The following is a 12,526-nucleotide window of genomic DNA, read 5'->3' as shown; positions in this document are numbered from 1 at the left end:
ACAGTGGATCTCTAGGACTTATTTTTCTTGTTTATTTGAAACCTTACTCTTTATTCTACACTGTATTAATGTGACTTTTTTTTTTTTTAAGGTCTTCAGTTTTGCCTGTGAAGCCTGCAAAAAGGTGACATTTAATATACCATCCAAACTAGAGGCAGACAAAATAGTTGGCAGAGGTGAGACATTTCAAAACACGTGGTTTTAAAACAGAAATTTAGTTTCCTTATGCTGAAAAGAGCATGTTATCCAACCTTTGCCTTTTGGGTTTAGCCTTTATTTATATTTAGATACAATTCAAGATGGTTTGAAATATGTTCTGTTTTTTATAATTCCATGGAATTCTGTGGTTGATTCTAGTGCAAATGTTCTAATCCACGTTTTTGTAGTAATTTATGTTTTAACAGTTTAGAGATTACATGAAGAGTTAAATGTAGAATGTAGCCCTTTCATTACCCTAGGATTCTAAGCACTGGAGAAATATTGATAAGTAGCTGAGAAAATCAGAGCAGTATTTTTATCAATGCTAGAGCTGCCTTGAGGCACACCACAAGATGAGCCACTCCTTTCAAAACTGAACTTCATCAGCCATTTTCACATGGAGAATTTGGGGAACCTCAAACTTTCCCAACAGCTGGGAAGCTCTGCCCAGGTGGGCTTGCCATGTGGTATAGGAATATTAGAAGAAAGCATCATGGTTGTTGTTTTGTTTGTTTTTGTTTTTGTTTTTGTGGTTTTTTTTAGAGCTATAGCTTGTCCCAAAGATACCAAATTTACTTTTTCAGCAAAGTGTCTCATTTGTGGTTAAGTGTCTCATTTAATTTTTATTAAGCAAATGTCACTTTCATTCCTAAGAAAAGGAAGAAGAAAAAGGATATAAAAGAGAGGTCAGGGGTGTTCCTTTGAAGGGATAGACCAGAAGTTACTTTGCCAAAAATGTGAAGAGAGAAATATGTCATCATTACTAAAGATGTTCACTTCTTTTTGATTACGTGTTTCCATCTGTGACAGATTTGGATTAAAGTGAAAACACTTTACATGAGTAACATAGGAATCCTATGAGAAGTTATTCCTTAAGTGAACATTAACCTATCAGTTTGGTTGTTGTTAAACCGGATAGTCGAAGAATGAGATGGATTTGATATTTCTGACAGAAGTTTTAAACCACTTACATTGATATTTATATTTTATTACTTTTTTACCTGGGAAAACTCCCTGGGAGAGGAGACTTGCATGCGGGGTTTCAGTGGGGAGCCCTGGAAAGCTCGGAATAGGAACACGAAGAGAACTAAGGGCGGAAGGGGAGCCGATGGCTTGGGGGAGGCATGTAACAAAAAAGTGCCGGTGGGAAGAATTCAAAGAGACTTTTCTGGGGTTCCTGGCTGGCTCAGTTGGTGAAGCATGAGACTCTTGATCTTGGGGTGGGGGTTCGAGCTCCATGTTGGGTGTAGAGATTACTTAAAAATAAAATCTTGGGGCACCTGGGTGGCGCAGTCGGTTAAGCGTCCGACTTCCGCCAGGTCACGATCTCGCGGTCCCTGAGTTCGAGCCCCGCGTCAGGCTCTGTGCTGATGGCTCAGAGCCTGGAGCCTGTTTCCGATTCTGTGTCTCCCTCTCTCTCTGCCCCTCCCCCGTTCATGCTCTGTCTCTCTCTGTCCCAAAAATAAATAAAAACGAAGAAAAAAAATTAAAAAAAAAATCTTAAAAAAAAACAAAGATAGACTTTTCTTGCTTGACTATTTGCTAAATTCATACTGTCTATTACTCTTTGGGCTCATGTGTACAACTTCTGGCTGAAGACAGGTGTATCTTAAAAGACTCAGACTGTGGTGTTGAGGAAAACTTTTCTGTTTGTTTATTCAGCTGTGTGTGTTGATTCAGCTGTGTGTGGGGGCGTTATATCTCGGCTTCTTGGTGATTGCCACACACACTCCTCTTTAATAGATCATTTTTATAAGTCTTTTAGAAGCACATAAAGGTTGAAAAACACTTTCATGCCTGTATACAATTGAGTTATTTTTTAATTAAAATTTTTTTCCTAACTTTTAATTATTTTTGGGAGACAGAGAGAGACAAAGCATGAATGAGGGAGGAGCAGAGAGGGGGGAGACATAGAATCCAAACAGGCTCCAGGCTCTAAGCTGTGGGCACAAAGCCTGCTGCAGGGCTTGAACCCATGAACTGTGAGATCATGACCTGAGCTGAAGTCGAATGCCCAACCAACTGAGCCACCCAGGTGCCCAAGAATTCCTTTTTAACTGAAAGAAAAGTATCATTTTTTATACATGTGAAGAAAACTAGTTAAGATATTTGGTAAATGCAGAGTGATTGATTTATTTCATTCTACTTCATGATTTTGAAGAAAATGTATACATTATCTTAACATGTCTTTTTTTTTTTTTCTTTTGCATGTGTTTCTACTTTACAACTTGGAAACTTTTGCTTGCAGTTAATTTGAAAGAGTGCCTCAGGTCTGCAGACCTCATCCGGTCAGGTGACCCTGATTTCAGAGTTCTAGATGATGGATCAGTATACACAACTAGCACCGTGGTGTTGTCTGATGAGAAAAGATCATTCACCATATGGCTTTCTGACTCCAGGACACAGGCACAGAAAGAGATTAAGGTGCTCCTGGAACATCAGAAGAAGGTATTCAAAACACGTTGATATTTTCAGGCGTGCTTTTCTTTTCATTTAAATATTTCATTAAAAATTGCAAAGAGGACAAAAAGATAATTGGGTTTTTAAGCCTCCTCTTCTCCTTTCCCTTCAGTTTGCTTTCTCTCCCTCCCTCTCTTTCTTCCCCCCTTTTCCCCACCAACACAGGCTGGACATTGGCTTTGGGTTTGGCCTTGTGAAATCTACATGGCATCATCTCCATTGGGAAGGCTTCTTCCACTTCTAACGTCCAACTAATTGCTTTCATGTGTCCGTGTCTGTCAGTTTGGTTGCCCTTCTTTTATAAGCATTTGGAATTTTTTATTTGTGTAAACAATTTGTCTGTAGTTGTTGAGGGCACAAACTGATTCTTTTTCTGCTTATGGTCTCAGTAATACCTAATTCCCGAGTCAGTAGGTGTATGTTAAATTCACGTTAGGTGCAGAGGTTCCCCGTGAATAAGAGGTTGATTTCAAGTGTCACAGTGATTCTGGTGTTAAAATAGGATGGAAATCCTGAAGTGTGTAGGTATGAATAAAAGTATACGTGGCATGGTATTGGCAGTTCTAGATTCCACATCATGAGAAACGCCATTGTGAAAGCAGTCACAAAAAGGATTAAAGGTTTAGAGTGGATTACAATGAATCCGTCTTAAGTGTATTAATGATAAAATTAATTTAAATGACGCTAGCGCATCAATAAATGTTTAATAAAATTATTTATGTATTAATTCTCAGGAAATAAATTTCTTCCTTGCAACACCATGAAATGAAATAGAAATCACTAAAAAGTCCCATCCAACTTTTTGCAGTGATGGAAATGTTCCGTAATCGGCATGGCCAGATATAGTAGCCCAATATTAATGGCTACTGAGCACTCGGCATGTGGCTAGTGCCACTGAAGGATGGAATTCTACATTTTATTTAACTATAATCAGTTTAAATTTAAATACAGTAAAACCTTGGTTTCTGAATATAATTTGTTCCAGAAACATGCTTGTAATCCAAAGCATTTGTATATCAAAGGAAATTTCAAGAGCCATTGGCTCAGTTATGATCATGTGACGTTCGATGTCACATACTACTTGTATTGCAAGACATCGCTCATTTATCAAATTAAAATTTAGTAGAAATGTTTGCTCGTCTTGCAACCCTCTCGGAACAAGTTACTTACTTGCAATCCAAGGTCTTGCTGTAGTCAGTGTATGGCTACAGCTACCATATTGGAGAGTGCAGATGGGAGTGATAAGGCAATGAAGACCATGCATTTTCTTGCTCTGGTTCTTCTGAGACTGTGAGGTTTTAGCAGAAAGAACAGGTAAGGCCCATCTGTAGGTTGTTATAAAGAGAATGTGTTCACTATGTGTATTTGGGAAAGAAGGAAAACTAAGAGTGCACTGATGATTTTCCTAACCTTGAAAGTATGGTCAGTGTTAGAAAGATATACAAAATGAAATTCTTCAGTTTATGAAACCTTTAAAATGTGGATGCATTCTTTCTTACCCACCTAATGCAAAAAAGCCTTAAGAAATACTTTAAAAAACTCCTGAGACTGAGCCTCCAGGGAGGCATTAGGTTTATGGACCAGCTACTCATTTGTAACAAGGTCGTCCTTGGCTGTGGTACTTTTATTTATCTAATTTCCTTTCTCTAAATTCAGGTGCTGAGGAAAAGACATGCTAAAGAAGCCGTTCTCAGGCGTTCCAAGAGGAGATGGGCCCCTATTCCCTGTTCAATGCAAGAGAATTCACTGGGCCCGTTCCCTTTGTTTCTTCAACAAGTAGGTTTTACATTCTTTCTGATTGGGAAGGTTTTGATTCCAGAGCCTGTTTTGTTCAGGCTTCACAACTCTTTAGACATTTAAATAAGCAGATTTGATTGAAGATTTTCATGAAGTATAATAAAAGTGAGTAAAATGAGAAAATCACTAAAAAACTAAGAATAATATGAGAGAGAATGCAGCCACTGAAAGATCTTTATTAGTTTTTTCATTCGTTTAGCAGCTACTTATTGAGCACCTACTATGTCCCATGGAAGGTACTGCTGTAAGTACGACACTAGAAATAAATTTAGTCATACCCTTGCTCTCCTGTAGGCTATAATAGTGAGGAAGAAGCGTAGGCAGGTGGTTACAATACTGAGTGATAGGTGCTGTGGTAGAGATGGTTTGGGTGATCTGAGGATTCATGGGGTCAGCACCGAGTCCTGAGATGAAATGTGGTACAAATCAAGGAAAGACTTAGAGGAGGAGACAGCAGAGGGTGGACCTGAAGGATGAAGACATTGTGCAAGTAAGTAATTGAGGAGAAGGCGAGCGTGTTGGAGGAGTCCTCCTACTTATGATGGGGCTGGAGCAGGGAGATGAGGCAGAGGACGCAGGTAGACATTAAACCATAATGGACCATGTGTGTCCTGTTAGGGAGTTCAACTTTTTCCTAAAAACAAGGAGAAGTTTTTAATCAGGTCAAGTTTACTCTTCATAAAGATCTACATGGAACACATACAACGAAAGCCGTTGCTGAAGTAGGGCTGTGGCCTGGTGCTTGCCTTTTTATATTATTGTGGCTGATGTTTCATTCCAGCGGTGGGACCTGTGTCCTATTTGTTGATGTTTTTAACTGTCTTTCCAGTGTCTTTCGCACTTTTTCAAAAATTCTGTTCATCGCTAGACCTTATTTTTCCTTTTCAAAAAAAAATATATACATATTTAATATTTATTTATTTTTGAGAGAGAAAGAGCACAAGATGGGTAGAGGGGCAGAGGGAGAGAGAGAATCCCAGGCCGACTCTGTGCTGTCAGCACAGAGCCCAATGCAGCGCTCAATCCCACGAACCATGAGATCATTATCTGAGCCAAAATCAAGAGTCAGACATTTAACTGATTGAAGCACCCAGCCACCCCTCAAATTTTGTATTTTAAGCACTGATGAAGCATATTAAGACATGATTTCTGATTACCAAAGTTATACTTATCATAGCTAATTTTACCCTTTGTATTGCTAATCTTGTCACCACTCCTCAGTCCTCATTTCCTTGACATGTGTACATTTGCCATAGCTGACCCTTCCCTCTTCCTCCAAATACTTTATTCACTTGGCTTCTAGAACACCACTCATCTGGTTGTTCATTTACCTCCCTGGCCACTCTTTCATACTATGTTTTGCTAGTTTTTCCTCATTCCCATGTTTCCTCTTCTGTAAACTTTGGAGAGCTCCAGGCTCGACCCACGAACCTTGTTTCTTGTTTCTTATATTCACTGCCTTGATAATCTCATCCAGTCTTGTAGCTTTGAGTACTGTTATCTATTGGAGACTTTAAGACTTCATATTTCTAGGACAGACTGCCTAATTGCTATTTCTACTTGAAAGCTTAACGGATATTTCAAACTTAACATATGCAGAAAACAAAAAATTTGTGTTTTCTCCTAAAAACATCCAACCGTCTCAGTTAATGACACCTCATTCTTTCAGTTGTTAGGGCATCAGAGTCGGTTTGGTAAGGTTTTAGTTGTAGAGAACATACGTCCCTCTAAGTAGTTAACAGTGATTTATTACAGCACATAAGCCATTTATAGAATTGTGGCGGGGACTGAAGAAACAAACTTTAGGTTGAACTTTCAAGAATGAGTCTCCAAGCTACACTGCAGAATCCACAACCAAGGGACATGCTGTTTCCTCCATGATGGGGTAGCAAATAATTCAGGAACCAAAATGTCACTAAGTGGCTTATGCATGACAGATTTATTTATTTTATATGAAAGTATGATCTGGTAGAGATATTTAATATAAAAAAATCACCAGGGACCTAGAGTTTTTTTGTTTGTTTGTTTTTGTTTTTTGTTTGTTTGTTTTTTTTTTTTTTTAGTTTGACCATCTCTGCAGGTTCAAGAGAGTGCATCATTCTGTGTCCACATGGGGGGACCCATTCCTTCACTTTCTAGGCGCAGTCTAGATCTTGCATATATAATTTTTGGTTATATCTCATTGACGTGATCTTTTCATGTGGACATACCTAATTGTAAGGGAGCCTGGGAAGTGTCTTTCTTTTGGGCAATCTTGCACTCAGCTATAAATTCTCATACAAAGGAACATGGGCAGAATAGATATTAGGGGATGTCAGCACCCTCTGACATAGTGTCATCTTCACGCTACACGTCCAACCCATCGACAAATCCTGTTGGCTGTACCTTCAAATTATATACAGAATCTAAGCACTTCTTACCATCTCTACTGCTACATGCTGTCTAACAAACCATCATTACTCCCATGAATTCTTACAGTAACCAAGTGGTCTTCCTGCTTCTTTGCTTACCTACCCACCCACCCCCATTTAGTCCTAAAAAAACACCAAGTATTATCTTTTTAAAATATAACGTACACAATATCACTCTTGTCTAAAGTCTCCAATGGCTTTCCACCTGTTTGTAGGGAAGAGTCAACAGCATTGAAATCCCTGATATGATGTGGCCTTTTCTCCTACTTCTTGCTGACTACTGGCTTTCCCTGCTGCAATCACAGTGGCCTCTTTGCTGCACCTTGAACACTCCAGACACAACCCTCACCTTTGTTACTCATGTTTCCTCTGCCAGGAAGAGTCTTTCTTGTATAGGTTATGGTTTATTGTTTTTAATTAGATTTTCTTTGGTTACTCTTTATGTTGAACATTATTTTCATTAAATTGAGCAGTTTAAAAAATCTTTTACCAAATGCTTCTTACTGTTTTGTGCATTGATGAAATGATAAATGTGATTATTATTTTCCCAAAGTGTATTTAATATAAAAAGATATAAATGCATAAGCTACATAAAAAAGATAGCATTTTAACAGATTTTGATTTAAAATTTTTACATCTGTGTTTTTTTCCTCTTAGGTTCAATCTGATGCAGCACAGAACTATACCATTTTCTACTCAATAAGTGGGCATGGAGTTGACCAAGAACCTTTAAATTTGTTTTTCATAGAAAGAGACACTGGAAATCTGTATTGTACCAGGCCTGTGGATCGTGAAGAATATGAAGTTTTTGATGTAGGAGTTTTATTGATATGCATGATTTTAAATGATTAAACTGTGTTTCTTCTGATACCGTATGGACTCTTTTCTGTCTTCCTTCATTCTCTTCTTAGAGTCAAAAGAAATAAGTTGTGCAGTATTTTGGAATATTTGATTTGCTCTTTATCTTAACTTCTGTTAGGTAAGCCTAAAATGAGCAAAGAGGTTTAGTTGTATTTGGATGTATATTCCAGTATATTTCCAAGAGTTGGTTTTGTTTAAGAGGTGCTTTCTGTCTCTGGTCATGCTACATTTTCCTCTCTCCAGGACGTGGCCACAGTTGATTAGAAGGGTCTTCTCTCCTCCCTCCTTCTCCTCCTCTTCCTCCTCCTTCTTCTTCTTCTTCTTCTTCTTCTTCTTCTTCTTCTTCTTCTTCTTTTTCTTCTTTTAGTTTTCTTTTTTTTCCCTCCTTCCACTTGTGTGATTCTCTGACCATGTCTGGGAACTAGATAAGGGAGCAAAAGTGGGAGACCAAATCCGAACAAGGTTAATAAGCCAGTCTTCTGATATTGATGAGCTTACAATCAATGGAGAATAACTCAGACAGTTTTCAGTGTAATATGGTAAATTCTATGAGGTCATGTGGTTATCCCTGTGGTGCAGGGGGGAATGTTCCTCCATAGGAAAGAGGGATTCTCTTCCTAGAAGAAGGAAGAGATGCTGGTAAGCAAATGTGACTGATGTCCACCACATGACATTTCTTTGCTTTTGGTTAGGAAATTTTTAACTCAGTGTTATAATCACATGCTGAATAGAAATACATTCTATTTGATACTACATTGCCCTTCGATTACTTAGCAATGTGGAAACTGGCAAATGCATTTTGTCAGAAAAACTCTTATAAATATGTGATTTATGAAGTAAAACAATAAAAGGGCTTTGCTAGTTACAAATGTAAAAATCATGGTATTATTTAGATGATGTAGAGTAGGGATTTTTCTGTTTGCAGTGAGTTTAATTGTTGTCCCCAGTATAACTTTCTGATTATGGATAGAATATGGATTATGGATAGAATAAGACTATAATCTGAGTCTAATGGACAGAATTATCTCTGACTTGGCTATACTATGGGGTTTTATTCAACGTGTAGCCCTTTCTACTAAATATTGGATGCTCTTTACTGTACTTAAAGTGTTTTTCCATTTGATGCTTGGGTGATTAAAAAAGAATTGAGTAGAAGTTTTTAGTGGTTTGTTATCAAAAAGATTTGCAAAGAAGGTAGCAGATAAAGCATAGTGTTCTCTCTTGCTAGAATCTTGTATTAATGGACCATTGATATTGTTTTTTCCTGTTTTACAGTTGATTGCCTATGCCTCAACTGCAGATGGGTATTCAGCAGACATGCCTCTTCCACTGCCCATCAGAGTGGAGGATGAAAATGACAACCACCCTATTTTCACAGAAGCTATTTATAATTTTGAAGTTCCAGAAAGTAGCAGACTTGGTAAGATAACTTTTTTAAATTGAACTTTTTTGCATATGGCTTTTTTTTTGCCATTTGTATTTTTTTCTTTTAGGAACTGTATGTGCATTTCCTTTGCTCTTATGTTCCTTGGTGTTTATCTTGCTCTTAACTGTTTCTTTTTTTAAATCTACCTAAAAATGCTCTTTACATATTAAGGTTATTAATCTATTGTTGCACTGCAAATATTTTCCCATTGTATTGCTGCTTTTCAGTTTTATTAAGTCTACTTTTTGAGGTACAGAGGTTCAGGACTTGCATTTAGTTAAATCAATCCTCATTCCTTTTGGACTTTATGGCAAGAGAACTTTTAAAAGTAAAATGTATTATGCTAAATATCTTTGTGCACATTTTTTTGAGACATTGGGTTTTTTTATACTCAAGACCAGATTATCCTGAGATGATATTGAACCAGTATCTACTTTCCAGAATACATTTAATCCTATCACATCCAAACAGAGTGTAACCTATAGGATATTAGAAGAGTTTGGTGTGGTCTATATGGTACCAATTAATTATAAAAGCGGATAACAGTTATTTAATCTTGGAATCATATTCAATTTATATACTTTATTACACTTGATCATTTTGTGGGTTTATCATCATTCTCTCCTCTAAGACAGGACATATAGGATAGAATTACAATAAAATTAAAATTAATATCAATATTTATATTAGGTTTTATTTAAAGAGGTGTTAAATGACATCTACTGAGAACACAATTTTTTAAAGCTCTAATTTATATTACCTCTTTTCTTAAAACTGCTACTTTACTACTTCCAATTTAGAATGAATATGGGGATAACTCTAGAGAAGCTTACATCACATATTCTAAACACTTGCTCAGACATGGAAAGCCAAAATGTTCAGGTTAGTTGGCCCTGATGTCTTCTGAGACTTGCAACATGGAAAGTAGCCATTCACAATAAAGTTGAAAGAATGTGGACTCATTCATAAAGGGTGACTTTGCTAACTTGCCTATTAAAGTTTCTAGTAGTTACTTAGGTCTTCAGTATATTTTTATATCTGCTATACCCCTTTATATTTTACTTGGATAATTTGATGTCATAGATGTTAGCCTCCTTATTACTCATATGGTACAATTAAAAAAATAAAAATTGTTGGTTTGGAGTTTAAAAAACCTAGTTTTTGATTTGGGGTCTGTTATTAATTCACTGTGGGAAATGGTGGAAGTCCCTTTGAGTTCCCTGACCTGTAAAAGGAGTTAATTACATTAGATGACCTATAATATTTTCAGCTTCAGAGTGACTGTGGCTCTGGTACAATTTACTTTTTTTTCAAAGAGAGATTATTAGTTTCAAAGTCTTTCTTGAGAATTCTCTTCTTTATGATAGTGATAGATGAGAACCAAGGGCAAGTACTTTGATTCCCAGATGAACCCAAGGTACTTTAAGCAACCCACACGAGAAGGTTCAGACCAGTTTGGGCTGTGATACTCTGAACTGCTGGGTGTTCTTTGAGTTTGCCTTAATTCACACACAGAATTTGGGACATGGGGTGCTCAACTAATATTTAAGTATACTGCTCATGAAAAGGGGTTTTGAAGATTTTCGGAGGATTTTCTGTGATAAGTAAAACAGTTTTTAATCCAGAGAATTAACATAGTGTTTGTGTCCTGTCAGTAAAATCTCAGGAAGAAAATATTCTGCCTTAAAAAGATTAGGAACTTTTTTTTCTATGCAAACATAGATGAATAGCATTTGTTTTCTCATAATAAGATAATTACTTCATGCCTTCATATTGATCCACTGCAAAAGTCTTGTCACTATTTGTGAATATGTAACTGGACATTCTCTATAATGTTTATCTATCTGTGTGTATGTGTGTGTGTGTGTGTGTGTATGTATCTGTTCATGTACACACACATATATACAAATTTTAAAGACATATTACAGGGAAAAATATTTAAAACTAATATTTCTGGCATTAATTGGTTTTTATTTCCTTCAAATACTGTATTTCAGCAAACGTGTGTGTGTGTGTGTGTGTGTGTGTGTGTGTGTGTGTGTGTGAATATCTGTGTGACTGTATATGTCTATGTATTTGTTCTTCAGGCCAGCCCTTACTGGCTATAGGCAAAGTGGATCTATGTATTACATTTCCATGGGCATTGGAACACTGACCTTACATTGGACAATACCACCTGTTTGTACTCTTTGATATGTATAATCCTTTACCTGAGCAATATTCTTACATTCCATACAGATGACAAATATTAATAGCTCCAAATGAAGAAACAATTGACCTAAATTCTCCCTGAAGGATGAATAGTATGAAATCCCTTACCGAGGATTAAGTGGGTCTGAGGGCAGTGCGGTGTGGATGCTAAGCGGGTGAAAGATAATGAAACACGTTAAAGTCTGGCACAAAAAAGAAAAAATACTGGAATAGACACTAGACTGTGAAAGGTCAAGTTGACCACTTATACAGTTACACCCCAAGTCAGTCTTGATTTATCTATTAATCAGAAATTCAATTAAAAAATCTGATTTACCTAGGAAACATGATTTCTCTCTCCAGCTCGGTTTGTTATTGCAGTATGTGGGAATATGTGTTGAAATTATTCTTGATTGCCATTTAAATAAGTTTTTAGTAATTTCTTATCAAATTTTTTTTAACTGTGTGCAAAGTAGAAGTGTGCCTTGATATAGAGTCTCATAGTATTTATATTATAAATTTGAAGCCCTCTTCATTGGTGCTATTGAAAGATGGAACATGTCTCATAAGAAACCCATTTAAAATTAGATTTCCACTACCATTGTCAAAATTTGAAAAGTGTAGATATTCATAAATATGTTTTGCAGTTCTGCAAATTAAAGACTCTTTTCTTTTCTTTTCCTTTCTTTTCTTTCTTTCTTTCTTTCTTTTTTTTTTTTTTTTTTTGTAAAACATGTAGGTACTACAGTGGGAGTGGTTTGTGCCACAGACAAAGATGAACCGGATACGATGCACACACGCCTGAAGTATAGCATTTTGGAGCAGACCCCGAAGTCCCCAGGGATCTTCTCTGTGCATCCGACCACAGGTGTCATCACCACAGTTGCTCATTATTTGGACAGAGAGGTAGCTTTCCACTCCTTAGCATATAATTTTACCAGGGGCTTAGATCCCTACCCCATTTACTGTAGTTTGGTCTCCCGTGAACTTAGGAGTTTCTATTTTCTTTTATTTAGGTTTAAGACAATAAGAATTTCCAGGCATGTTACATGCTTTTTTTAAAAAATATGACTTCTGTTTCCTTATGTAAGGAAAGCCATTGGAATAGAAATACAGATCAATTGGTGTTTAGAAGGAGTGGGAACAAAATACATTTCTTATGAAAGTTGCTGCTGTGGAATAT

General features: G+C 36.8%; 1 protein-coding gene across 1 annotated transcript in view; it reads left to right on the top strand.

The window, feature by feature from the left end:
• DSC3 (desmocollin 3) overlaps positions 1-12,526 on the top strand; it is a 48,875-nt gene that overhangs the window by 11,558 nt on the left and 24,791 nt on the right. The window contains exons 3-8 of the mRNA XM_047826665.1: positions 92-176; positions 2,447-2,646; positions 4,315-4,434; positions 7,524-7,679; positions 9,003-9,147; positions 12,083-12,249. Coding sequence (XP_047682621.1) covers positions 92-176; positions 2,447-2,646; positions 4,315-4,434; positions 7,524-7,679; positions 9,003-9,147; positions 12,083-12,249 — 873 coding nt within the window. The remainder of the gene's footprint in view (positions 1-91; positions 177-2,446; positions 2,647-4,314; positions 4,435-7,523; positions 7,680-9,002; positions 9,148-12,082; positions 12,250-12,526) is intronic.

The sequence above is a fragment of the Prionailurus viverrinus genome, chromosome D3 (genome assembly GCF_022837055.1).
Source record: "Prionailurus viverrinus isolate Anna chromosome D3, UM_Priviv_1.0, whole genome shotgun sequence".
In the NCBI taxonomy this organism is placed as follows: domain Eukaryota; kingdom Metazoa; phylum Chordata; class Mammalia; order Carnivora; family Felidae; genus Prionailurus; species Prionailurus viverrinus.
This window is presented reverse-complemented; position numbering and strand designations above follow the sequence as displayed.